The 27,218-nt window shown below is 47.6% G+C and overlaps 1 protein-coding gene across 7 annotated transcripts in view; it reads right to left on the reverse strand.

Moving 5' to 3' along the window:
* STRIP2 (striatin interacting protein 2) overlaps window positions 1–26,206 on the reverse strand; it is a 40,907-nt gene extending 14,701 nt beyond the window's left edge. For 3 of the 7 annotated variants that reach the window (XM_036328721.1, XM_036328716.1, XM_036328722.1), the window contains exons 1-17: window positions 25,997–26,131; window positions 21,955–22,024; window positions 18,486–18,560; window positions 17,003–17,137; window positions 15,329–15,449; window positions 14,256–14,324; window positions 13,953–14,059; window positions 12,996–13,123; window positions 11,625–11,828; window positions 9,984–10,219; window positions 9,662–9,727; window positions 8,947–9,010; window positions 8,125–8,196; window positions 4,756–4,830; window positions 3,978–4,075; window positions 3,394–3,520; window positions 887–987 (exon numbers count right to left, since the gene is read on the reverse strand). In XM_036328721.1, the coding sequence (XP_036184614.1) occupies window positions 887–987; window positions 3,394–3,520; window positions 3,978–4,075; window positions 4,756–4,830; window positions 8,125–8,196; window positions 8,947–9,010; window positions 9,662–9,727; window positions 9,984–10,219; window positions 11,625–11,828; window positions 12,996–13,123; window positions 13,953–14,059; window positions 14,256–14,324; window positions 15,329–15,449; window positions 17,003–17,137; window positions 18,486–18,560; window positions 21,955–22,024; window positions 25,997–26,131 (1,883 nt within the window). Of the gene's footprint in view, window positions 1–886; window positions 988–3,393; window positions 3,521–3,977; window positions 4,076–4,755; window positions 4,831–8,124; window positions 8,197–8,946; window positions 9,011–9,661; window positions 9,728–9,983; window positions 10,220–11,624; window positions 11,829–12,995; window positions 13,124–13,952; window positions 14,060–14,255; window positions 14,325–15,328; window positions 15,450–17,002; window positions 17,138–18,485; window positions 18,561–21,954; window positions 22,025–25,996 lie in introns of all 7 variants that reach the window. The other 4 variants (XM_036328717.1, XM_036328718.1, XM_036328719.1 and 1 more) reach the window with 4 other exon arrangements.
* Between the last annotated feature and the right edge of the window lie 1,012 nt (window positions 26,207–27,218).

A 27,218-nucleotide genomic window follows, 5' to 3' on the forward strand; every position in this document is an offset into this window, starting at 1 on the left:
TCCAGGTCAGGAATCGAGGTCTCATGACTTCAGGTTCTGTGTGTGTGTGTGAAACTACATATAAGTAAGCCGCCTCTCCCTGGAGGAATCTCAGGCAGTGCTGACCTACTGGTGAGGCAACATCTCCTAGGCCCTCTCCACTCACTCCGAGTAATCTGCTTCTACTTTAGAAACTTTGTCTCTATTAAAGCACTTCTGGTAAACTCTCCTGATTCACAGGCTTCCAGTTCTCATGGAAACAGCCAAGTAAGGAACAAGGATCTGTTCTGTGACTTTCCCTTTCTGCCATGTCCCCACTTGGCTGGAGGAGTGGAAAGCAATTTGTATTCACAACTGTGATCAGAAAGCAATTTTTGTTTTGATCCTATCTTTGCTGCTTACTTAACAAGTCTCACTAGCATGTTAATCTGGAGCAAGTCAATTAACCTAAGTTGTTTCCTAATTGGTAAAATGAGAAATAAAACTTGTTGTAATACCACTTAGGACTGCTTTGGAGATTAAATAAAATAATGGATAGAGAAATAGTGTAATTTTAAAAACTACAAATTGATCTATAACACTTTACAGTAAAGTAGTGTAACTAACCCAACTTATGATTTATACTAAGATTGGGGCTGGCCAGACAAGCCATAAAGCTGAAATTTTATCGTTGTAGTTTTATCACTTTGAGTCATGACATTTTTCGTTTTTAAAATTTTAAAAATACAAATATCTTTGTGACGAGGCCAAATCATATACCCCAGAAGCTAACACTTCAAGGAAATAAAATAGTAATAGCTCTAAAATAGAACTTGGGACAGCAAAACTGACAGGCTCAGAAATAATGTAATTTTTCTCAATCATCCCAAACTAGCCCTTTTGAAATAAAAGTGTCCAGAGTCCATACCTGTTTTTAGCAGTGATGTAGGACAAAATATTTTGATTGAAGAATTTCAGGATCAATGGAATGCAGTTGGCAAATACCAAATGTTGTGATACATATTCAAACTGAATTAAAAGATCAAAGTGGAAAGGGCTGCTTATTTGGGGGAGAATAGAAGATCTGTATGAAAAACAGGCAAATATAAATCTAACATCCATCCCTAAAGATATCCACTGGCCGCTTGTGTTATCAGTCTTTCTGCCTGGGAAGGGGGAGAATCGTCTCCAGCTCGCCCATCCTACCTGGAGGGGGACAATCGGTAGTGTTATATAGGTTGCAAACTCCTGACCGAAAGCACAAAACATAAACCGGAGAGAAAGCCCTATTACAGATCAACAGAACTGCAGTGAGATTTGCTCTTAAGCTCAACAGGAAAAGAAGACAACCCCAAGGGAGTTGTCTTCCACACCAAAGCTCTGGCTCATAGTGTTTCAACTGTGACTGATACAGCAAGGACAGGTGCAGCTCACCCCCAGCAGCTGCTGGCATCACTCAGCCAGCAAGGAGACAACACATAACCAAATGGGCCACTGGAATGTGGGCTCCATGCCAGTCTGTATGGTTCCCTGTACTTAGAATATCATATTTTAATGAACGAATCAAGAGCCCTTCAGTCAACAGAGAATGCACTGAGAATAAGTCGAGGATCTCTCTGATGAGCGTAACACCACAGCACAGGGGCTCCACTTTGCTCTCCTGAATCTGGATGGGGTTTGTGTCCAGGAAGACTTAGTGGAGGCAGTGTCATGAAGTTATGCCACCAGGATTTTGCCCAAGATACACTGAGGAGCATCAGACACAATTTTCTCCAGATCCAGAACCCAGGCTGCTAGGACAGTGCAGAAACTGAGTTGAAAAGACAGAAAATTGTGCTGTTTTAAATCCCCTACTTCTTCCTGATTACCAAAAAGTAGCCTCGGTAGCAAGCTAAGCTGCCCTCTGCCCCTAAATGTGTGGTTACAGGGGAGGCGTCAGCTGGTGCTGCCCATTTCTCTCTTTCGCTCAAATCTTTTCCCCCTGGCAGCTGACCCAGGGTTTTTCCCCAAAGCCCCAGATGGAGGAGATGATACATACTCTCTATCAAGTGATGGAAAACTTTTTTCAGTTTCAGATGTGTCTGTAGCCTTGTCAGGATTCACTGCCACTGACACACACTGGCAAGACCCATCAAGCCACCCTCTTGTCTGGCTGTTGACCCACCTACTGCCACCAAGAGAAGCAAACAGAGCAGACATCCTCTGTTCTCTGTCCTTTCTACTAGGACCACTATCTCCCACCAGGCCCGACTCCTCCCAGCCCTGCTGCTGCTCAGCAGCATGAGCAGACGTGTGAGCACCCAGACACACTAACAAACCTACAGATGTCCCGGAATGTACTAAAAGAGTCAAACCTGCCATGGACAGAGACCCTGCAGGGCCTCCCTTGCACTCTAAGGATCTGCTCTTCCACCAGCAAGCTTGGTTTTGACTTCCCAGGAGGAAAACAGAGCAGAGCCTCTGTGCAGGAATGAGATGCCCCCTCTCCCCATGGTCTCACCACAGCGACCATCCATTACTGCTTCCATCTTCCCCTATACATTGCTTATGGCAATGTATGCTGACAGAAGAACCAAGTCTAAACTCCTCAGCATGGCAAACAATGCGTTTATGAGGAAACAGGCTAACCTTTCCTAGCTTTGGTTTCCTCCTCTATAAAACAGGCATTAAGTAAGACCTGCCTCATACGGCTGAGAGAATTAAATGAGATCCCACACAAGCTTAACAGAGTGCCCGGCCCGTTATAGGTACTTAATAATTGTGCGCTATCACATGTGTTATGTGCTCCCTGTTGTCCCCTCCAGCCTTACGGACTTTTACAAATTAGCTTTCTGCTTGAAGTGCTTCCTGTCCTCTTTCCCTGACAACTCCCACATGGTAGCTAACCTCTCTTTAGGGCTCAGGTTGAAGTCACTTCACCTCAGGCTGGATTAGTATTTCCCTATCAGCCAATGCTTACCTGTGCTTATCACTCTACGATCGGATATTTATGTATCTGTATCCTTTACAAGACCTCTAAGCCCTTAAGAGCCAGAAACATGCTTTATTCAGAATTAGATCTCAAATGTTAGAAAGGTGCTTTGCATAGAGAAAACCATTCTCAACATGCTTCCCCCCCACCCCCCCGCCCCATTTTTGTAGAATGCTTAACTCCTATCACCCATTGTTTTAAAGCTGGCTGGGCAGAGATTCCTACCCACAACTCTCAGATCATGTTCAAAGGTCATAGACATCAACACCTTTCTAGAATAGTTCCCCATATCCCACACCATATCTCCACCCCAAGCTTGTACAACAGGCATTTTGATTCCCTGAGTGAGACAAAGAAAAGGCTGAAAGATACTCAGCTGGATTACAAGGGCCCTGGTGTCCCTTCTTTAGGAGACGGGGCTAGTGAACACGAAGACCCGTGGAGAAGGGCTCCGAGCTGCTCACCTGGTAGATGTGGTTCAGTTTGAAGTGCTTGAGGAGCAGCAGGAGCAGGGCAGAAATACTCTTTACAATGATCTCCTTGTGCCTGTTCACATCGATGCCCAGCTTCATGCTCTGGAGAACAGTGACGCTACAATAGGGATAGGAGGGGTCAATGTCCAGGGTGGCTGGAGAGAGCTTCTACACAGTACATGTTTGGATCGGATACAATGTACACAGGAGAGCCAGAGCTTAGGAAACCTGAATTTCTGTGCTAGGGAAACCTCCCAAGTTCCTGCTAATAAGCCTGTCTGGAGAAAAGCTCCTCTGAACTCTGTTTCTCTCTCTCCTTTGGCAAGTTCATCCCTTGGCAATGTCCACCCACATACCTGTGCAGCCAGTCGCTGGCACGCATGCTGCCTTCCAGACCCTCAATTCTGAGCTAAAAGGAGCACAGCAGAGAGCACTGTGGTGGAAAGGGGCTACTGCTGGGGGAAGGGAGATCTCTTTGGAGATAATCCCTGTGTTAACCAGGTGAGGTGGGGACTAGAGAGACCTCGCAGACAAGACAGCTAGTATTCAGCAGCCGCCACAGTTGAAGCACTCACGGCATCTCCTCAGGCAGGACATCTGCCAGAATATTGATAGAGTCTGTCTTAGCCTTGGAGGTGGGAGCTGCAGCCAGCAGAATCTTAAGCAGAGCAATCTGGAAAGTAGAAAATGAGGAATCCATCCCATGCAACAAGGCTATTTCTCAATGCCTCAACAGTCCTATGGGAAGTGTTCTAAAGTCTTCCTCTAAGTCCTTCTCTCAATGACCAGACCGCCCCAGCCTCCAGAGGGGCAACCAGGTGTCCAGTCCTGAGAGGCCTGCCTGTGAGAGTCAGGAGCCAGAAGGGAGCTGACAGGCTGCTGTGCTTCAAGACTGCTCTTTCCAAAGAGGAAGATGGGAAAGGCAAAGTGAGAGGGACAAGGCCTAGAAATAAAGTGGGAGGCATAAGCAAGATTTCACGTCCTCTACCCTTTCCTTCCTCTAACCCTGACCATCAGCATCCTCACCATTCTTAGCCTGAGGCTATCTAGAACATGACAGACCACAGCAGACCTCAGAGGGACGAGGGCCTCCAATACGCCTTCACAGATCCCATCTTGATCTCTATCCCTCCAAAAGGACTAGGGAGTACCGCCAAGTCCTCCTTCCTCTTGCAGGAGCCCCGAGGAAAGCTCAGAATTCTAATGTGTTAGAGAAAGCCTTGACTGAGGAGTGAAAGCTCAGGAAACAAGCTGAAATGATGGACATCTCAGCTTGAAATGACTCTCAGCTGTCTGTTCCTTGAAGCAAAGAAGGGCAACTTCTTACCACGTCCTTACCCCACCACCTCTTACCATGTACTGGGGGAGGCTATACAGCATGCCCTGGTAGAGGATTTCACACGGCGTCTCTGGCACTACCTCTTCCCCCTACGGCAGGAAACACACAGTTACCCAGGCCATTTTCCAGTTGACCAAAGGCTATGTGAAGTGTGGCATGCAAAGAGCACTGAGCTGGGAGTCCTAGGTTCTACACTCGCTGTGTTAATGTTTCCTTATATGACGTTGGGTAAGTTACTTTCCCTATCTGGGTCCTAATTTCCTCTTCTGTAGCTAAGTGGGCTGGGCTGGATGACTGCTGAGGGCTCTTCCAGCCCTAACAAGCTATGATTCTGGTTTTGCATTATCTGGAGTCGACCCAAATTCTTTTTTCCATGTCCCAGCTGGATCAGTAGTCAAAACTCCCAACTAAGAGACGGCTCAGACCATTGCTTTGCTGAACACATAGGGACTTAATTCAGGCTGCAGGTATGCCTGGGACACTGGGAACTGACAGCCTACACAGAGCCACTTCCCAGGGTGCCAATCTGAGGCCACCTGAGAGCACTAAAATGCTCTGGAGCCAGAAAGGAAAGGCCGGTGACTCAATAGAGAGGGTTAATAAGACAGATGGGTAACCTATGGCCTGGAGAAGCAGGAAGGACTATTGGCCGATAAGCTTTTAGGTGTAAACTATTTTTACTTCTCTATTAGCCCCTACAACATCTCTTTCTCCTTTCTGACCAGCCCCCTCATGCACAACTCTCTTCGTCCTTTTGATGACCCCACCTAAGCCCTTTGTCGGAGTATGGAGACAGACCTCCGGTGCTCGAGAGGCTACTCAAGGCCACTGTCATCTTTGGGCAATGCAGTCCTTCCTCACCCAAGGTCTGTCTATTACAGGGCAAGGGTCAGTGCCATGAGAACCTAAGGTAGGTACCTTAGCCCCTTTCATCCCACACAACTCAGCTATGCTTAAATAAGCAAAAGTCTTAAATGGACATTCAACAAAGCCTGCAATCCTGTGTGCTTGCCTTCTGCTATCCAAAATGCCCATTTCACATCTTACCCCCTTTCTCAAATCAACCCCCTTGTCCCATAGCCCCTCAATAGTTGCTAACCCTGCCTCATACTTCATGGAGAAAACAAGCAACCGGACAGGCACACCCTCATCTTCTCTTTGCCAAATCTGCCGAGTCTCCACCCTCCTTCTTGACATTAAGGTTGAACCACCTGTGCTCCTATGAAAGGCCAGCCCTCCACCTGTGCTTAGATCTCCCTCTTTTCCTTTGTCGAATGTAGCAGTTCTGTATGTACCCCCTCCCCGCTGGATTATCTCCTTAGGACGTAAACATGCTCTAGTGTCACCTAGCTATAAGACATTTTCCCTTGACTCCACATCCTCCTTCAGCTCCCATACTTGTTCTATTACCCTTCTCCCAATAAAACTTCTGTGCTGTATATGTCAACTGTCTACCTCCTTTTGTTACATTCCTTTTTCAACACACCAACTAGGCTTCTAGCCCCACCACTTCACTGGAGGTTGCTCTTTTCAAAGTCATCAGTTTTCTTCATGCTGCCAAATTCAATGGACACCTTGTTCTTACTATGCTCCATTTATCAGCAACATTTGACATAGAAGATCACTCCCTTCTTTTTTTAAAAAAAATATTTTTACTGATTTCAGAAAGGAAGGGAGGAGAGAGAGATAGAAACATCAATGATGAGAGAGAATCATTTATCGGCTGCCTCCTGCATGCCCCACACTGGGGATCGAGCTCACAACCTGGGAATGTGCCCTGACTGGAAATGGAACCATGACCTCCTGGTTCATAGATCGATGCTCAACCACTGAGCCATGCTGGCCAGGCCACTCCCTTTTTGAAAGATTTTTTTTCTTAGCTTTTATAGTATCACAATATCCTGGATTTTCTCCCACCCCCCCGAGTGTTTTTCTTACTCTTTTTTTTCTTTATTGATGAAGGTATTACATATTCGTCCTTATCCCCCTATTGCCCTCCCCCCCTCTTATTCTTCTTTGTTGGCACCTTTTCTGGCTTATCCCACCCTCAACAAATTGGTGTGTCCCAGGGTTCTGTCCTGGGTTTAATCCTCTTTTCTATATCTACTCCCTCCCTGGGTTATCTCAGCCAGTTCTATGGCTTGTAACACTGCCCAAGTCAACAGTTTCCAAATGCATTTCTCTAGGCCCGTCCTCTCTCTGGAACTCTAGACCCATATATCTAATCGCTTGGTTGCTCTGCATGAGTGTCAAATGGATATTTAAAACTTACTATGACCGAAATAGAACTGTTGATAAAACAGAACTCCCATCTTGGCAAATGGTGCTTATTCTTGATTCCTCTTTTTGCCTCTCTCTCCACATCCAACTGAACTGCAACTCTTGTCAGTTATACCTCCAAAATACACCCCAAATTCATCCACTTTTCCCTAGCTCCACAACTGCTACTCCAGCACAAGTCACCATTATCTCTCACCTTGACTACTGTAATAGCTTCCTAACTGATCTTCCCACTTCCACTCTTTCCTGATCCAGTCTTTACACAGCAGTCAATAGTTTCTTAAAAGATAAATCAGATGTCACTCCCCTATTTAAAATCTCCAAAGGTTTCCCCTTTGTATTGGGAATCAACTTTAAGCTCCCTATTTTGCTTACAGGTCCTGCATAAAATTGGTCCGGACCATCTCCTACAAGCCTGCCCCTCCCGTGCTCCAGTGGGCCGCACACCACCTGAACGGCCTTTATTCACTATATCTAATGCTCTGAGCTTTGCTCTTACCTAGTTAAAAGCTGTTCCCTCTGCTTGGAATGCTCTTTCCCCTGATGTTTCTATGGCCACTCCTTCTTGTACCTCATATCTTAGCTCAGTGGTCGGCAAACCGCGGCTCCCGAGCCACATGCGGCTCTTTGGCCCCTTGAGTGCGGCTCTTCCACAAAATACTGACTTCTGCTCATGGGCCACGAAGTTTCAATCGCACTGTACGTGCGCGCCCTCATGTGGTATTTTGTGGAAGAGCCACACTCAAGGGGCCAAAGAGCCGCATGTGGCTCGCGAGCCACGGTTTGCCAACCACGGTTTGCCAACCACGGTCTTAGCTTAACTGTCACCTTCTGAGAGTTCTACCTACCTTGACTATCCAATCTAAAGTAGTCTGTCATATAATTCTATTTAAAATTTCTTCATTATGTCACCACTCTCTGATAGCCTTGTTTCCTTAATTATTTGTTTAGCTTTTTTCTCTAACTTTTGACATGTTGTGAAATTAGAGACCTTGTCTTGCCTGGCACATAGTAAGATCCCCAAAGCATGCACACATGCTCTGTGACAACACTGCAAACATATTCCCCCTGCCCCCTTCCTGTGCAGGGCCCTTTTAACTCACCAAAGACATGGGGCACTTCTCCAGCTCCTCCTCATTCTTGATCTGAACATCTGCGATGGAGACGTATTTGTGCTGGGGAAGATAAGACATCAACAAGAGGCTGAGGGCCTCAATCTCATGTGTACCAGCCTCTTGCTTAACTTCCTCAATGACAAGGAAATGTCCTATTTATGGATCTGTCATCCCAAATAGGCCATGAACTATTTGAAGGCAGGCGTCTCATTCACCTTTGCACCATTAACACTGAGCGAAGTGCTTCATATACAGTGTTTGTTTGCTCCATGTTTCCAATTTGTTGAAGAGCAGCAGATACCTAAGCATTTGCCTTCAGCCAGCCAGGAACAGGCCCTTGCCCCTGGGCCACTGCCCAGAGGTTTCTGCTGCATGTGCACGTGGACATGGAGTGATGATGATGGGGTAGGGGGGATTCAAGGTCTGTGTATCTTAGTCTTTGTGCTCACACACTGTAATGCAGAACAGTAGCCTGCGACTCAGTCCTGAACCTTTGGAAGTTAGTTGTCTTACAGGAAGAGAGAAGTGAGAGGAGAGGAAGGGAAGAATGAGAAGAGAGAGAGAGAAAGGTGGAAGGAGGAAAAAGGAATGAGAGGAAGAAAGAATAACCTTCTCATCTATCTGAATATAGAAAACTGGTAAGTAGGGAGAGACCCGATTTCTTCCTCTGTGGCCAAAACGCCTTCAGGGAAATGTAGAATAGATTCAGAATGTGTCTGGTAGAAGAATCCTGCCCAGTTCGAGGGCCCCACTAATCCAACAGCCTTGATGGCTCACTATCCCTGAAGACTGAGTGCCCACCCCGGTCACCTGCTTTAGGGTCTTCACACTCTCATGGATGGGCCTGGGTAATCCAACCAAGGTATCTGTGTCCCTGTGAAATGCAAGGCAAGTAGGTAAGCTTCAAAAGTATAAAGAATGACTCATTCCCCCTGGAGTCACATAGACCATGCCACTTTCAGCTTCCAGGTCCCCTGTGATTGCTTTAGGACACAGAAAATTACAGAAATGTTTGAAAATTAGGGTTTCTGTATAGTCTTTTGAGGACTCACTTTGTCTGGGAGTGGCAGGTAGCCCAATGCCACTTTGACTGTGAAATACCAATAACAATGCCTTCTCAGGTTTTGTAGAGGCCAGTGGGAAGGATTCATGAGGGTGGGGAAATGGGGGGAAAGACTAAATCTGTTCTGACCATGTCTCTTCTTCACAGAATCCTGGCCCATTAGAGCAGGTAGGGCCCCTAGAGACCTTATAATCCAACACTCTTATGAGGAAATTGAGGCCCAAGAGGGAAATGACTTGTTGCTCAAGGCCCTACACTAGTCAAGAGCGTAAAAGTTCTTTTAAGAAACTGGAAGGAAAAAATTCCATGGAAAGAACACAAAGTAGTTACTGGGAGTTGCCCATGGCCTAATAGTTCTAGGCTGCACCGTGACTACCCAGCAAAATTTCTCATTCCAAGCCACCACTCACTCTGGCCCCATAAGAACCACTCTATAGCCATTCTGACGATTCAGTCACTTACTGCCCCAGAGTGAATCCGATGAACTTGTTCCTGCTTAGCTCCAAGAAGTGCTCAATGTCCTTCTGCCTGAGAGGACGATGGAGATGAACCCCAAAGAAGGGAAGAAAAGCAAACCTTGAGAGAGAGAACCTTTCTGGGCTCCTGCCCCTCCAATTGGAGGGCCGGAGCAGTTGGGGAAGAGAGCAGCCAACAGAGAGAACTTCAAACCTAGGAGTTCTGACTCTCAGACCAGCTTATTGTGCCTTTAACACAAAGACCATACCACCCTGGGTCTTCAATGACCGAAACCCCAAAGTTCAGGGTCCCTAACTTTCAAACGTACCTGACCTTTGGGGCCCAGGGTAGGCCCTTGGGAAAAGCCACCCGCTCAGCAGAGAGGGTTGCCTGTGAAAGTGGAGGTGGTACCAGAGGGTCCTGTTCTAGCAGGTCTAACTCTCCATCCAAGGTTCGTTCTCCATCGCCAGCAGACTCCTCTTCCTCTTCTGTGGCTGGTTCCTCAGTCTTAAAGAGATCTCTTTCATTGTAAATGTCCAGGCTGTCCTGCTTAGTAAGGAGTTGCTGGGGTGGGGGAAGAAAAGTATGCAGAGATCTCACCCTGGGCATCCTTGTCTGAGGTCACCCCCTCCCCGACAGGCTGTTAGAATTCAGGAAACATGGAGTAAAAGAACCCAGCTCTTGTGAGAATATCCCTTTCCAACCTCAACCCTACTGTCCCCACCAGGCCCGATCCCAGGACAAGCAGCTCTCAGACAACCAAGCCAATAGGGAACAGAGCACAGATAATCCCAAAGTCACAGCTACTTAGCTTTCAGAAAGAACTGATGCCATTTTTTTTTTTTTTTTTACACCAGCACTTTCCTTCCTAATTATGCTCTGCTTAAGTGAACATTCAATTAGTTTGCCTTCTGTGGGCATACACCAGCTGGCTGGCTGAGGAAGAAGAGAACAGAAGCTTGCTGCTAGGCAGAGGGAAGCGAGTTTGGAATTTTAAATTTTGTCACAGAAAGAAAAAGATTGGACAGAAATAGGCCAAAAAGTTAACAGTTACTGCCTCTCGTTGTTAAGATTGTGGGTGATTTTTTTCTCCTTTCTTCTCATTTTATATTTGTTCCAAATTTTCTAAAATGAGTAAACATTCCTTGATAAAACAAAAAAAAAATCAAGGTTAAAAAAATCTCACTGAAGATAACAGGCTAGATAACTGAGTGTGACTGTCTGGTCCTGACACCGATAGTTGGTGAACTCAGGCAGATCAAGCAAATGAGTTCATGGGAACATGGTTGGTCTCAGTGCAACTTGTCATTTCGATCTTCCAGAGATGCAGACTATACCTAGAATCCTAACCTGTCATCTCCCAAATGTAAGCCTTTCGTTCTGGGACCAGACAAACATATGGCTGACCCAGAGTAAACCTTCTTGCTGCTGAGAAAATAGGAAAGTGCCACACATCCAGGTACAGGGATCCTCTAGGAGACCTGCTCAGGTGCTTTGGGTCCTTATACCCTAACCCAGTGGTCGGCAAACTGTAGCTCGCGAGCCACATGCGGCTCTTTGGCCCCTTGAGTGTGGCCACAAAGTTTCAATCGCACTGTACGTGTGCACCCGCACGTGGTATTTTGTGGAAGAGCCACACTCAAGGGGCCGCAGTTTGCTGACCACTGCCCTAACCTAACTCTTGTTCTGGTGCTAAAGAGCTCAAGGTGCGGAGGTCCAGGTCAACGACCCTGTGGCGAGACCTGGATCTACAATGCGGTATCACAATGTTACATCATGATAGCGCAGGCACCTGTCAGGGCTGGGGGATAGAAGCCAAAGTATAGATTGCAAGGTTTCAGGTTGGTCACAGGGCCAACCAGGGGCAGGATGAGCTGGGTCATTTACTGCCCTTTCCTCCCACATCCAGAGCAGCTGAGAATCTTGATTTTTGGACAGCGAGTGTCCCACCATCTGCTTTAGTGCGTACCCTTCGAGAACCACGGCGGCCTCGCAACTTGGAGGGTGGTGGTGCCAGCTGAGACTCCCCCAGGTCCAGAGTGTAAGAGGGCGGGGAGGCGGCACGCATGCTCTTCACCACCTGGATACTGTCCTCAGCCAGTGGCGGCAGGCCCAATTCTGCCCGCTTCTGTACTTTGAGAGCCTGTAGATGCTCAAATCCACCGAGGGTAAACTAAGGGGTAAAAAAAAAAAAAGGGGGGGGGGACAGAGAAGCGAGGGGAAGGGAGGGAAGTCAGAGAGAGCAAGGACAGGAAAGCATGGGTGGAGAGGAACAGCCACCACCTCCAATCCCCCTCAGACCCCAAATTAAGTAGTAATAATAAAACAGGAAGGGGCAAATGTGGTTACTAGCCCGGTCTGAGGAACTCAGGCACCAGGACAAAGCATTATTTACTGACTCAGGGTTGGAAATATCACCAGAAATTAGGAAAGGGACTCTGAGGGGCCTCCACTAAAATAAAACACACACAACCCAGGAAAATGTATCTCCCTCTTTAAGAAACACATCCAGATGCTAAACCCAGGCACTCTATTCCTCTGCAGCTGGGGTGGAGGGGGGTGGGGGGATAACTGTCTCTTGAAGTTGGGGAACTTTAAGAGACAGTTCCCCCTATAAAGCCAGTCCTGTGGGGTGGGAGCCAGAGAGGAAGGATCAGGTGAATAATTAGTAACAAAATTACAACCATACATTTATAAGGACTTTGTGTTCATCTGGATGGAGGGCAGGCACTAACCCCCCCATTTTATAGCGAGAGAAATTGAGGCACAGAGAGTTGCCCAAGGTTGTCAGTATGAGCAGAGGCCAGATTTCCCAACTCTTAGCCAGTGTTCTTCCCACAAAACATCAGTACTATCAGGGGGAGATGCAATGATACCCCAATTCACAGAGTGGCCAATCCTGTCAGTCCAACAGAACCGGATAACCTGCTCTAACAAGAACATCTGATTTCTCTAGGAGAGCCTAGATCAGTGATGGCGAACCTTTTGAGCTCAGCGTGTCAGCATTTTGAAAAACCCTAACTTAACTCTGGTGCCGTGTCACATATAGAAATTTTTTGATCTTTGCAACCATAGTAAAACAAAGATTTATATTTTTGATATTTATTTTATATATTTAAATGCCATTTAACAAAGAAAAATCAACCAAAAAAATGAGTTCGCGTGTCACCTCTGACATGTGTGTCATAGGTTCACCATCACTGGCCTAGATGTCCCTCCATTGGCTAACAGCTGCCGGAGTCTTCTGCCTAGCTCCTGCCTGCAGAATCAGAATAGAAGAACCTGAGGTAGCAGAGGGCTCTGCTGAACTGATGAGTTAGGAGGAGAAGGAGCCACTCACCATGACCACCTTCCAAAGCAGAAGCAGGACCTTCTTTATGGGGAAGTGGGGAGCCAGGCCACTACAGAACTTGGTAACCATGGAGAAAAGCAGAAGGGCAAAAGGCTCCTCATTATGCATGGAGAAGCCTGGAGGGTGTGGAGAGAGGCAAATGAGAAAGTGAGAATGAGGGAAGGGAAAACCTGCACAGTAATCCCGATTCTGGACACGCTTACCACCCCTAACGAATCTGAGTACCGCCTGACCAGTGACCGCGTGGCTCAGTGGTTGAGGGTCGATCTATGAACCAGGAGGTCATGGTTCGATTCCCAGTCAGGGCACGTGCCTGGGTTGCAGGCTCCATCCCCAGTGGGGAGGGCATGCAGGAGGCAGCCGATCAACGATTCTCTCTCCTCTCTGAAATCAATTTTATATATATTTTAATTTGAGTACTTGGTCCTAGAAGGAGGCTTAGGGAGTCCCCAGAGGGAAGCCCCTCCAGGGCAGGAAGTGAGGCCCTGGAGGTACATGGCTCACCTCCCACAGCTTGGGTGGATACCAAACTAAAAGTAACAGTAATAACGATGTTACTTCTGGCTGAAGGACCCAATGCATTTTGAGTCACTGTCCCACATCAATGAATATATTTTAAAATCCTGTCGGCTTTCATATCTTATCCCTCTCCGATGACACCAACTTACATTTTTTCACGTGGGATTCGTGATAGAATGGAAGAGGGGTGCCTATTCCCATTTACAACCAAAGGAATTATGGTACAGAGAGGACATTTGGTCCGAGCTCAGACACAGGGGCAATTCAGGCAGGCCCTCATGGCTGCTGTACCGTATCTCTGTCCTAAAAGGATGTTAATTAAAATAAAAATAAAAAAGGAAAGGATGCCTCTCTCTCTTAGGCAGATGTTAGGCCTCCCCTCCACCACCAGCCCCAGCCTCACCCTTCCTTAGGGCCACTTCTTACTCAATTCAGTGCGGAAGGTCTCCCTGGCCGTCCTCCATCCACAGGAGTCTGTTTCTCGCTCCAGGCGGATATTTTCCACCAGTAGGTACAGGACACTCAGCAGCACCCTGGGGTTATAGAAGGATCACAAGAGGTGCCCGACGCAGCTCCCAGCCTACAGTCAGAGACCTCAGTGATGGTCTCTGTGGGAGTCCAACCCAGTGGAATTAGCAACTTCTAGTGGTCTGGGTGCATCAGGAATTTGAGTAAAGAGTAACCCATTGCTAACCATCCCATTCCAATCCCACGGCTAGCCCCACTCACCGGAGCTCTGTGCTATCAGCAATGGAGATGGCTGGTTTTCGAACAGCACTGCTACAGGCCTGGCTGTTGCTGCCATGGGAAGGAGGGAGAAAATGAGAACCCATTCGGCCCCTTTACTCACTGTGTTCCCACCGATCATACACACAAACATGAGTGCCTGCTATTCCCTGGCTATGTAGCTATATAGAAATTGGTCTAGCCCTAGCTGGTTTGGCCCAATGGATAGAGCATCGGACTGAGGACTAAAGGGTCCGGGGTTTGATCTGGTCAAGGGCACATGCCTGGGTTGCGGGCTTGATTCCCAGTAGGGGGCATGCAGGAGGCAGCCGATCAATGATTCTCTCGCATCATTGATGTTTCTAGCTCTCTCTCCCTCTCCCTTCCTCTCTGAAATCAATAAAAACATATTCTAAAAAAAAGAAATTGGTCTAAGGTAAAGGAGCCCATAGAATTCCTCTGTCACCTCAGCATAGGACATGAAGATGGGCAAGGGTAGGGTCTGTGATATTCCCTCCTCTTGTAATCCCCACTGTGGCGGGCACCAAGTAGATGCTACACAACACTTGATGGATAATAAACAGACTGCACCCTATCTAAAACTCCTGGGTGATAGACATGAGATAAAATGAGGGTTCACTACAGTGATTAGAGCAGATAAGGCCACCCCTAGAGCTATAACCCACGAGGGGAAGAATTGGGCACGTGATAGGAACTGGCCCTGTCCCTCTTGGGTCATGTTTTCAGCCAGAAGAGCTTTCTTCATGGATTCCAGAGTTAGGATGAGCTGAGAAGGGTTGGATAAAAAGGCAACACACCCAAGATAGGCCTCTGAAGCCCAGGATTGAAGCTGTAAGTGGGGCAGAAGCAGCTGATGAGCCCAACCTGGGGGAGGACAGAATATCAGAGAATATGGCTGAGAGGAGGAGAACTGTCAGTGTAAGCTTTGGACCAACATGTGAATAGACCGAGCTCCACACAGGGGTCTCTATGGTAAGGGACTCAGCATAGGACATGGAGCAGCCTAGGACAGGAAGGGGGTTGTCTCAGCCAGCCCCCCCACTAAGGCTTCTTACTCGATTTCCATGTGGAGTAGCTCCAGGAAGGCTGAGAAGGTCCCCATCTGATAGAGCAGGAAGCAGTTGTATCTGGACCAGTGTAGCACATCGACCTCTGAATCACATTCCCCAAAGGTGCCTAAAGGACCAGACAGTGCCACAGGGGTGGAGGGGGAGGGACTATCCCAGTTCTTTCCACTCTGCCCCATGATTTTAGGACCATCTTTCAACATCCTGTCCAATAATTTGGCTGACAAGCGTAGGGCAAGGACCCCCCAAAACTTCCCAGAATGAGGCAGGGGAGAGGAAAGGCAGACTCCAGTTAGGTCCAATGTGCTCATCAATGGCCGATCTTAAGTTTGAGTTCTCTGAGAAGTAGATCCAGCGATGAAAATTCAACTACAAGCATTTTATTTAGGTGATCCCAGGAAACACCAGCAGTGAGGTAAGGAAGAGAAGGCAGCTCAGAGCTCAATCCCAGGTGGGGAGAAGCTCTGGGAAACAGTATAAAACACACAACTCAAAATCATCTTACTCAAGAAGGGTGAGGCAGTCGAAACCGGTTTGGCTCAGTGGATAGAGCGTCGGCCTGCGGACTGAAAGGTCCCAGGTTCGATTCCAGTCAAGGGCATGTACCTGGGTTGCGGGCATAACCCCAGTAGGAGATGTGCAGGAGGCAGCTGATCGATGTTTCTCTCTCATCGATGTTTCTCTCTATCTCTCTCCCTTCCTCTCTGTAAAAAATCAATAAAATATATATTAAAAAAAAAAAAAGAGGTGAAGCAGTCGGGCTATTCGTTCACTGTCCACTGTCAGTCGCTGAGGAGCGCTGCTGGACCAGGGGAGCACATTAATTCCCCAGCACTCCTGGCCACACTATGTGTGCTGCAGAGAAAGCCCTCAGGCAAGAAGGTGAAGGCAGAGGCATCTGGGGGTTGGTCATAGTACCAGACCCAATAGATATGGTTGGGCATTTGTTTGCTATAGTCTTCCCTTCCCCTTAAATCATGTCCACTCTCTTTCCTCTCCATTTATGACTTTTACAGTTTTTAGCTCTCAACTCGTCAGTTCTGCCAACAGTCCTCTTATTTATAATTTCAGGGTTAATTTTACTATTCCAATTAGGCTATCCTATTTCTCTTTCCAACACCTGGTAACAGCTTTTTTCTGGAAAACTTTCCTCAATCTTATTGAGTTCTGATCATCTCCAAATTACTCACAGCATCCACTCCTGCTGCTATTTGGCTTGAACCTTCTAAATGCCAACAAGAAACAGTGCAGAGGGTCCATACGTGCATCTGTGGCACACCCTGCCGCCCTCCGTGTCAGGGCCAGGTCACCGATGATAAAAGAAGTCTCCGTGCTCAGCTGGTGGTACTCTGTCAGCTCTGGCCATACTGACACTCTTGCTAGTCTCCAGATACAATTATAGCCCAGGTTAAGGAAAAGAGAAGCCATAAGAAATCCTGATATGCCTGGTAAGATAAAGGTTGATTCTAAGGGATCCAGAGCAGTACCTACTACCATCTCATCTTCTTCATAAGCACCAGGTTCCGCCTAGCATGTGACAAGATCTGTCCTTAAAAGGCAGGGACCTTGCTTTTCCAGCATGACTTGCCCTATCCTACGCCTGATAACACCATTTTTATCCCTAGTCTCCACCCTCTAAAGTTGGCAAAGGTGGTCACTCACCTTGGGCCAGGTAGAGAACAGCTCGGGCCACCTTCAGTCGCCGCTCTCTGCTGACCACCTCCAGGCGGTCCAGGAGTCCCATCACATAGGCCTTCTGGGCATCTTCCTCCAACTCCAGCCATTCCTTGCCCTGTACTGGGGACAGGCCATATAGATCCAGTGTCAACCACTGCCTTCCCTTCCTGGAAAAGCTCCTATCAGCATAGCCACCTCTGATCTCAGCTCCCTAGACATTCTTCTCTTTAAAAGCTTTCCTTATTTGGCTGAGGAAAAATAAGGGATGGGAAAAGTAAATGACCCAAAATGTTCTTGCCTGAACCCACTTTGCTGCCTCATCTTCTTGCACATCCCCTCCATGCTCCACACACAGCTTATACTGTTCTATCTTCCTGTCTTTCTTCAAGGTGTTCCCTCTATATTCCTACTTATGCAATTCCTGTTCATCATTACAGATCAAATACAAAATTACTTCTTTCCCACAAATGCTCCAGGAAGAAGTTCTATCCTTAAAGATACTTTTTACTTCTTTTTTGACACTTACCAGTTTCTCTTGGCCTGAGCTAGTTTTGTGATATACACATCTCCCTTCTGCTATCTAACTATAATCATCTCTTTGAAGACACTGCAAATTCACCTTCATCCCTGTCTCCTGCATCTCTGGCATGGAACAGGGTACTCACCACACACTTGTTGAGTTGAAAATTGAATTGCCACTGACCAAATAAGGGAATGGAGGTCTGAGAGAATCAGTGTGCACCCATGAAATTATTATTAGACTAGAGGCCCGGTGCACGAATTTGTGCACGGGGGGTGGAGGGGTTGGGGATAGGGTGGGAGGAGGGGACGCCAGAGGGGACAATTTGCATATTAGCCTTTTATTATATAGTATGCTATTGAGAGTGAGGCAGAGTTGGAAGCAAGGGTTGAACATTAAGGTTAAGGACTAGGCTAAGCACAGGGTTCTACCAGTCAGCAGGGCACCAGCCCAGCCCCACCTCTCCATCCCTCTGCCCTCTTGGCCCTCTTACATCAGGGAAAGGGACACAGCTCAGGCTTCTCTTGCTTCCACTCCAGGGCCTCTCCCCCTGAGATAAAGGAAACTCTGTCCCATATGCAAGGAGGGATAGAGAAGTTATACGGTTATGGAGCGGATGTCCCATATGCAAGGAGGGATAGAGAAGTTATACGGTTATGGAGCGGATGTCCCATATGCAAGGAGGGATAGAGAAGTTATACGGTTATGGAGCGGATGTCCCATATGCAAGGAGGGATAGAGAAGTTATACGGTTATGGAACGGATGTCCCATATGCAAGGAGGGATAGAGAAGTTATACGGTTATGGAACGGATGTCCCATATGCAAGAAGGGATAGAGAAGTTATACGGTTATGGAGCGGATGAAGAAGGATCATACTTTGTTTTAGGTTTTTTTTCTAGATCAGGTGAAGGTATCATGAAGAAAAAAAATAAGGGTCTGGAATCACCTTGAGTCTTGAAATCTTCTTCGAAGCACCTCCTGTTAGTGGTGAATTCCAGGTTTTCAGTGTAGCTATACAATTCTGTGCCAGGAAAGACAGGACAGTTACAAACATTTAATAGACCCTTACTGAAGGGGTCTGGAGTAGAGAGGGCAGCATGAAAGAGCTAAAGCTTCCAATACATTCCTGTGTCCAATTCAATCCAGAGTCAGCTTCCTCCTTTTTGGAGCAGTTAAAAATAGCCACTTGTGTCCCTGGGTGATTAAACCATCAAACCTGTCCTCCTCCTGCCAGCTGGCTGGCACAGCAGAGAAGGCCGGCTTCAACATTTGGTGAGGGCCAGGAGGAGGGCTGGAGCTGAGAGGACTTAATGTTATCACTCCTGTTTCTTAGGGCTGCAACCCCTTCTGTTTGTCAACCCAGACGGGGATTACCCAGTCTCTAGGAAAGAGGAGGGCAATACAACTCCTGAAACTTAGAGGCCAGGGTAAGGGCTGAAGAATAAGCATTAGATGGCTCTTTGGGGTTGGAGCCAACTCATTCTCTCCCTGCTAGGTTTCCTCGAAGGGTATAGAAGTTTAGGTTCCTGCTCACAGCTACCCGGGCCCAAGAAAATCTAACTTTGTTGACAGTAGCCTCTCAATACAAAATGCTTATAAGAAATATAAATGCCCTTTCCCCTTATACACACACACACACACACACACACACACACACACACACACGTCAGAAAATTATACCAGTAGCCTCACCTTACAGAGGATGAAGAACTGAAGCTAAGAAATCAATAGGTGATAAGACAGATTTCCTCAAAACCCTGTTCCTTAACTGAGACCCTTGCTGGAAATTTAACTAGATCACAAATCAAGAGAAATTCACTTATGTTCCAGCCAGTTGTCTAATGGCTGAGAAACACTTTGTCTTGGAACCAGAGATTTAAAAAAAAAATTTTTAGAGAAAGGAAGAGAGGATTGGGGGTGGGGGGTGGGGGGGGGAGAGAGAGAGAGAGAGAGAGAGAGAGAGAGAGAGAGAGAGAGAGATTGCTTCCTGCATGTGTCCCAACCAGGGATTGAAACAGGCAACTTGGGTATGTGCCCTGCCCAGAAATCAAACTCCGCCACCTTTTGGTATATGGGAAGATGCTCCAATCAACGGAACCAGGCTGGGAGCCAGGGCTTTTGAGTCCTGAGTTCCAGAATCCTGAGTGACCAGAAGCAAGTCCCATCTTTGAATCTTAAATTCTTCAGTCATTTTTGGAGAGTGTGTGTGTGTGTGTGTGTGTGTGTGTGTGTGTGTGTATTTAAGAGTAGAGCACAAACCCAATCAGAAAAGGGAGCGGTTTCTTAGGTACTAAACTTTTTTGTTTTTATTTTTAAATTTTAGATCCTGAACTTTCATATACAGATAAATATAGAATACATATGACACCTGTGTATCATCTACCCAGATTAAACAAATATTAACACTTGTCATATTTGCTTTAGACATTTAAAGTTCCCTCTTCCTCTCCAGTCTATTTTATTTCCCTCTCTAGATGTACACAATAATGAAATCGGTGTATATGCTTCACTCGCCTATTTTTATTCTTTTATTACTTATGTATGTGCCTGTAAACACATAATATTGTTCTGTTTTAAAAGTTTTTATCCAAGCAGTATCTATCATATTGTATAAATTATTTTTTCTTAGAAACCCTTTTTATTATGTGTCTTTCAATAGTTTTTTATATGAAAAACAGCATGAACACATCCATTCACTTTATGGATACTGCTCTCAAATGTGCAACTGCACTGCCTAGAAACATCTTTTAGACTCATGTTTATGCAGTTTGAAGCATGTATAATTTTTTTTGTCATTGTTTCTTTCCCCGCTCAACATTGTTTTTAATATTTATTAATACTTAAACATATTGCTATAGATCGATTATTTTAATGACTATTTGATATACTACAATTTATCCATTCCCCTACTAAGTTGTTTTACATTTTCCACAATGGCTGCAATAAATATCTTTGTACATGTTTTCTTATGCCCAAGTGTTTTTAAAAAGTGTACATCTAGACCACTGGGTCATAATAGGTGTAGGTTTTCAACTTTGCTAGATATGACCAAACTGCTTTCCAATTTTATTATACTCTGCTCCCTCATGCCAAGCAGTGTATAAAAGTACTCATTTCTCTGCGCCTTCACCAACCCTAGGCTTTTAAATTTTGCAATTTGATGAATGTAAAATAATATCGCATTATTTTAATTTGCTTTTCCCCATTTACTTTTTAAATTATTATTATTGATTGCAGAGATGAAGGAAGGAGAGGGAGAGATAGAAACATCAATGATGAGAATCACTGATCGGCTGCCTTCTGCATGCCCCCTACTGGGGATCAAGCCCACTTGATCCTTGACTGGATCAAACATGGGACCCTTCAGTCCACAGGTCAATGCTCCATCCACTGAGCCAAACCAGCTAGGGCTAGTTGAACATCTTTTCATGTATTTATTGACTGTATGGTTTTCTATTCTATAAATTCCTATTCATATTCTTTGACCATTTCACCATGTCTCTTCTCTCCCTACCTCCCTTCCTCCTTACACACACACACACACACACACACACACACACACACACACACACATTTTGTATTCTAATTTTTTGTTGGTAATTAAACTTAGCTATTTCAAAATTTATTCCCTGTACTTATTCACAAGAACTTCTTTAAAAACATTTGTCTCTTTTCCTTGAAAAAATCATATCTCAAAGTATCACTTCCACGTGACAGAATATTTAACGTTCACACCATCTCCACCCAAAGCTCATTTATTAATAACTGGAATTCACAGCACGTGCAACATGGAGGCCCTTAATGTGAGGACATCATGTTTAGCCCAAGCTAAAAACCCAGAGAGAAGGAGCCCAGCCCTGGAAGGAGAATGAGATCACACCGCTCCACTCTGAGGCTAAAGGTGATATGCCCAGCCTTGCTCAGCTGGCCAGCTGTCTATAGAGCTTTTCTTCAGCCATTGCTGAGATTTATTGAAAGGGCAGGTATTGAGGGAAGGCAGCCAGATGGAGCTAGAAGATAAAAGGAAAGAGACAGAATGGAATAGAGAAGGAGAGGGTGGCAGAAAGAAGGGGGCATGCAAAGATACGGGTGAATATGGGAAGAGAAAGAGGAGAAATAGGAGAAGGTGGAGAGAAAACAGATTTGAGAGTGCACCAAAAGAGAATACAGAGTGTGAGCGGGCAAGAGTGACAGAATGAGAGGATGGAGAGTAACACAGCCACGGGAGAATTCACAGGAAGAAATGTGAACAAAGATATTTACCACTGAAGGGTGGCGAGAAGAGGGAACGTGCAGAACAGCTTTTGTTCTGTAGCCACTTGTTGAGAACAGACAAGCTGCCAAGGGAGATGACAAGCCCCTTCCCTCTCCCTCTTGGCCGCCTTCCACTCTCTACAGACCCATCTACCTCATACCTGACAACTCTGCTGCGTGCCCATCTGCGTCTCCATACTCAAATTCCAGAGTGGGGCAGTCCACAGAGCCCTGCAATGGAGAAATCTTTGTGGTAACTTGGGGAAAGGGTTGACAAAAGGAGATTATACCCTAAATTCATCCTCGTCCCCTCTTGGGGGCCAAGGTTAGATCAGGGAGGCAGCTAGAAGAGTTCCATCTGTGCCTTTCATCTAAGAGGTAACCTTCTACAAGCCAAAATTTGAGGCTCCGTGCTGGGAGGGGCTGAAGATTCCTATGTAGAATCAGAAACTGGGTAATGGGCCAGGATTGTGAACAGATATGAAAGGTATAATCTGTGCCCATATCTGATCTACATAAACACAGACCAGAAGAGCATCTAGATCAGGGGTGGGCAAACTTTTTGACTCGAGGGCCACAATGGGTTCTTAAACTGGACCAGAGGGCCGGAACAAAAGCATGGATGGAGTGTTTGTGTGAACTAATATAAATTCAAAGTAAACATCATTACATAAAAGGGTACGGTCTTTTTTTTTTTTTTAGTTTTATTCATTTCAAACGGGCCCGCGGGCCGTAGTTTGCCCACGGCTGATCTAGATGATCCCCAGAAAAATGCGATGGACAAAAACAAGAGGTGAACTGTGTTCTAACTTCAGTTCTGTCATTAACCTACTATATCATTTTGGGCAAATATCATTCTGTGGATCATAATTCCTCATCTGTAAAAAGAGGTCCTTCAGCTATAATGTTCCAAACTTTAGGGCTGTCAAATAAGGTAGCATTTCTGCTCCACTCTGTGTTAAAGACTAGATTTCCGATGATTGTGTGGGTATAAATTGTTTTAATATAATCCCCTAACCCAGTGGTGGGCAAACTCATTAGTCAACAGAGCCAAATATCAACAGTACAACGATTGAAATTTCTTTTGAGAGCCAAATTTTTTAAACTTAAACTATATAGGTAGGTACATTGTTATTAACTTAATTAGGGTACTCCTAGGGCTTAGGAAGAGCCACACTCAAGGGGCCAAAGAGCCGCATGTGGCTCTCGAGCCGCAATTTGCCGACCACGGCCCTAACCTCTTTAAGCACTTTGGGGTATATTCCTACCAGTATGTATTAATCTATCCTAGTTTTTAAGATTTTGAATCTCAGCTCTGTGGTGTAAGAAAATATATTTAGTCTTTGCCCCAGCTCCCTCCCATTTCTGGCACAGAGCTCCTGAAACCTCTGGAATTTCCTGAGTGATGGGAGTGTCTGATATTTCTAAGGGGCCTTGTCAACCACTTGTGTTGAAGCTAATGAGGTGACTCACAGGAACCCAAAGAGTTTCAAAGGAGGGGCTGGCCCTACCTCAAGGGAGGGGAGGAGGCTGGAGGCTGAGTTCAATCACAAGGCCGGTGGTTTAATCAACCATGCCTAGGTAATAAAACTTCATTTTAAAAACCATGAAACAATGAGGTTTGGGCACACAATGCCCAAATTTTCCTCATTTTGCCACAAACTCTGTCAAGGACTTTGGGAACCAATTAAACCAGGGGATCTGGCTCAAAGGGGCCAGAGGTGAATCCTTTGGTAAGTGAAGAATCTTTTTATTAAGCAAATGATTATCATCTAACTTTCTTTTTAGGTTGAGAAGTTCATACCTAAAAGCCATCGTGAAAGGGTAGGTCAACAGTGCCCTATAAACAGCGACATGTACATAGGAGACTCTCTTGACTTATGCCAAATAATCGTGTTCCAGTAATTCTTTAGAGCCCCTAGAGAGGAAAGAAAACCATCTCTCCTGAGGACTACCTTACACGGGAAAGCAAGAGGAGGGAGGGAGGGAAGAGCCCGTGGCCATCTGAGGCTGGCACCAGGGTGTTGTAGTGATACTGACAAGTAGAAGCAGCTCTCCTGCTGCAGTAGAAGGTAGGGGAAAGCTAATCTTTCCAGCCAGCCTTTTGGCAGGCAACGAGCCCAGATAGAGAGGATCACTGCAGTTGTTCATTTCCAAGCACGGCAAGTGCAGCTGCAGGCAATCGGGAGGTAAACTGCAGTGCAGGTGGAAAGCTCTGAGTCTCTGGATACTGAGCTCACTGGCAAAGGTAAAGTACTATCAGAGCCTTTTCCTGAAGCAGTGGTTTTCAACCTTGGCTGCACATGAGAATCACCTAGGAATCTTTTTAAAATCCTTATGTCTGGGCCTCATCCTCCTGAAATTCTGTTTCTTTGTTACTAATGTTGTGGCCCCAGCCCATAACAAAGACCTAAAGGAAGACTCGATAGGTAGGGACAAGGCTTCCGGCGTCAGGAGTTTCAATTCACTCAAAGAACATGTCATTCTGAAATTATGTTAGTTATTAGCATACTGTCTGTCTCTCCACTCCCACTGGAATATTAGCTCCGAAGAGCATAGATGTTCTCTTGTTCACGGCTGTATCCCTAGCACCTAAGATAGTGCTGGGCGTATAGAATAACTATTCTCTCCCCCCAAAATACACCACATTGGAGCAAGAACAATGTCTCTAGGGGGGAAGGAAGCAAAGGGTGCCCTAAAAGGCCAGGTTGGTACTGAGGCAGGGGGGAGATGACGTGGTGGATAGAACCCTGCCTGATCTAGCAAGGCAGGAGGGCTGCACTAAGCCTCTGAAAGTGGTGCGACTTGGGGGCCAGTCTTTTCACCTCTCTCTACCTCTCTCTTTAAAAAAATGGGATGGTTTCCTCCTCTGTCTGTATCAAAACGGAAAGCATACATGAAACCCCTTTGGAAACGGTGAGAGAGCATTCAAATGGTAAACCCTGGACTTGGATGCTTAAGGCCGGGCACTCAGGTCCAGCTCTGCCCCTCCATGTGGCGACGTGCAGTGCTGAGAGCTGCTTGGAACTGACCCGTGACATGCACGGTACCTGCGCTGCATTAGACATTTTACACTCAATTATCTCACTTTGGCTTTATTGCAACATCCCGAGGCACACCGCTTTAACCTCATTTTACAGATGAAGGAACTGGAGCTCCTGGAGGTTTGGCAATTTGCCAAGAGTCAACCCCGGGAATAAATGGCGGGGCTGGGATTCAAAACCTGGCCTGCCTGACTCCCAAGCTCGGTACTCCTGGCCCCTGGGCCAGATGTATGATCGTGGGCAAGTTACTTCTGTCTCTTTCACGTCTGTAAAGCCAAGGGCTAACCCGGGGGGTCGCTACAGACCCTTCCACACCTGACATCCTGTGGTCTGTTCTCCTGGTCCCACTCAGACCCAGCTCTGCTCCGGGCTGGTTGATGGAGACTGGCTGGAGGAGGACGGGGTGGGGGGCTGGAGGGAGGGAGTGATAGGAGCCAATCCTTTCATCCTCCTGGCTAGGGTTTTATTTATTTATCTATTAATTATTTACTTATTTATTCATTTATTTATTTTTCCAGAAGAGGAAGCGACCCAAACATGCATACTCCTATGTGCGGGTTTGGCTCCTGGGACAGCCCCATCCGCTCACTCCTGTGCCCGCCCCGCCTGAATCCTGTCTCATTAGCCCTCCAGGTAGCGGTCCCGAGGTCGGCGGAGCCTGCCCCCCACACGGGGGCGTGGGAAGGGGAAGGCAGAGGCCCGCGGCGCAGCGGGACCGGCTCGGGAGCCTGGGTGGCAGCAGCGACCCCAGCCCGCTCTCCTGCCCGGCGGCGGCGGCGGCGCTCCGGCCCCCACCCCTCGCGCAGGTCCCCCGCCGCCCCGCGCCCGTTTGCTCCTCTGCCAATGGGAGGTACGACGTCCCACCGCCGGGCTGCAGCTGCGAGCGACATAAATCTTTGAAAAGTACCTGGTGCTCGAGATCCGCTACATCTCCCGGCGCGGAGGCCAGGGGGCTCGAAAGCCCCGACCTGCTCGCGGCAGGAGAGGGGAGGGGAGGGCAGGGGTTGCAGAACCCAGAGTCCAGACAGCGGCGCACCCGCAGGCGACCGCTCTCAGGGGACTCGGGGCGCGGGAGGGGAGCCGGGCCATAGCCCCGCAGCCGCCGCCTCCCGCCCGCGGGCACCTCCCGCGCCTCACAGACGCTCTCGGGGCTCCTCACCTCTGACTCCCGCCGCTGGCTTCGGAACACTTCCCGGCCCTTGGGCGGCGCCTGCTTCCCTTTGCCGCCGCCGTTGCCGTTGCCGTTGCCATTGGCGGGCGGGCTCCCGGCCCCCGGCGCCACCGGGTCCTCCATGCGGCTGCGGTCAGGGTCTCCGCTCAGCTAGCTGCTCAGCGCGCTCTGCCCCAGGCGACCCCGCCGCCGCGCGCCGCCGGCCCGGCCCCGCCCCCTGAACAGCTATTGGCTGCGGCCGCTTCCCTCAGCCCCGCCCCGCGGCGCAATTGGCTGTTGGGCCCCTTGGAGCGGGACTTGGAGGGGGGCTCTTCCCAGGGAACAGCCCCGTCTTTTCTCCGTGTCCTGCGGCGCTGCGGGTCGCGGTGGGCTCCCGGGTGGGCTCCCAGCTCTACCTCCCGAGTTCTGGGCCCGAGCTCACGGCGTTATCCCTTTGCTTCTCTCTCGGGGTCTCAGCACTCACCTCCTCCCAAAGAGCGACCTTTTCGGGGAGCTCTGTGCTTCACCGCCCGCTCCACTGCAGCTGCTTCCCCGTGACCACAGACCTCTGCCCCCGACCGCACGCGTCCCACATCCGCTTCCACCGCAGGGAAGGGACGACCCCGCCAGGGGGCCAGGGACCGCTCCGAGTGGGGACTTAGCTGGGAGACTGGGGGTTCAGGGGTGAGGCGGGGCGTTTTCGCTTCACCGAGATTGCGGGTGCCTCTCAGGGCCGCTCCTGGTCATCTGCCTTTCCCTGCAGAAGTGGGCACCTTCCCCATGTTGTGATCTGGGGAGTTAAAATGGAACGGAGAGCGAGCGCTCCCGCCCCACCCTCACCCCCGGTCTAAAGCTTCATTCTTCTAAGAGCCTTCCTGGGGGCAAACGAGGCTGCGAGGCTTGCTCAGCCTGGAATTTATCTAAAAAGCAGGGTGGGCACGCCACACAGCCTCGTTTGCCCCCAGGAAGGATCTTAGAAGAATGGAAATAAATAAATAAATAAGCAGTAAACGTGTTGGTAATAGCCGCTCCAAGTAAGCAGCCTGGGGAGAATGGGTGGGATTGGCCGGTGACCTGCCACTCTTCCCAGGCATTGCACCAGGGACCTTTCAGGTATATCACACCGCTCCCTGACAGGTTGTTCTCATGAATCCAATGTCACTGGTGAGGAAGCCGGGACCCACAGAGATGTATTACCTCTTGCAGTTCTCAAGGCATCATATTCTGTCTT

Source organism: Myotis myotis, unplaced genomic scaffold (genome assembly GCF_014108235.1).
Source record: "Myotis myotis isolate mMyoMyo1 unplaced genomic scaffold, mMyoMyo1.p scaffold_m19_p_11, whole genome shotgun sequence".
In the NCBI taxonomy this organism is placed as follows: domain Eukaryota; kingdom Metazoa; phylum Chordata; class Mammalia; order Chiroptera; family Vespertilionidae; genus Myotis; species Myotis myotis.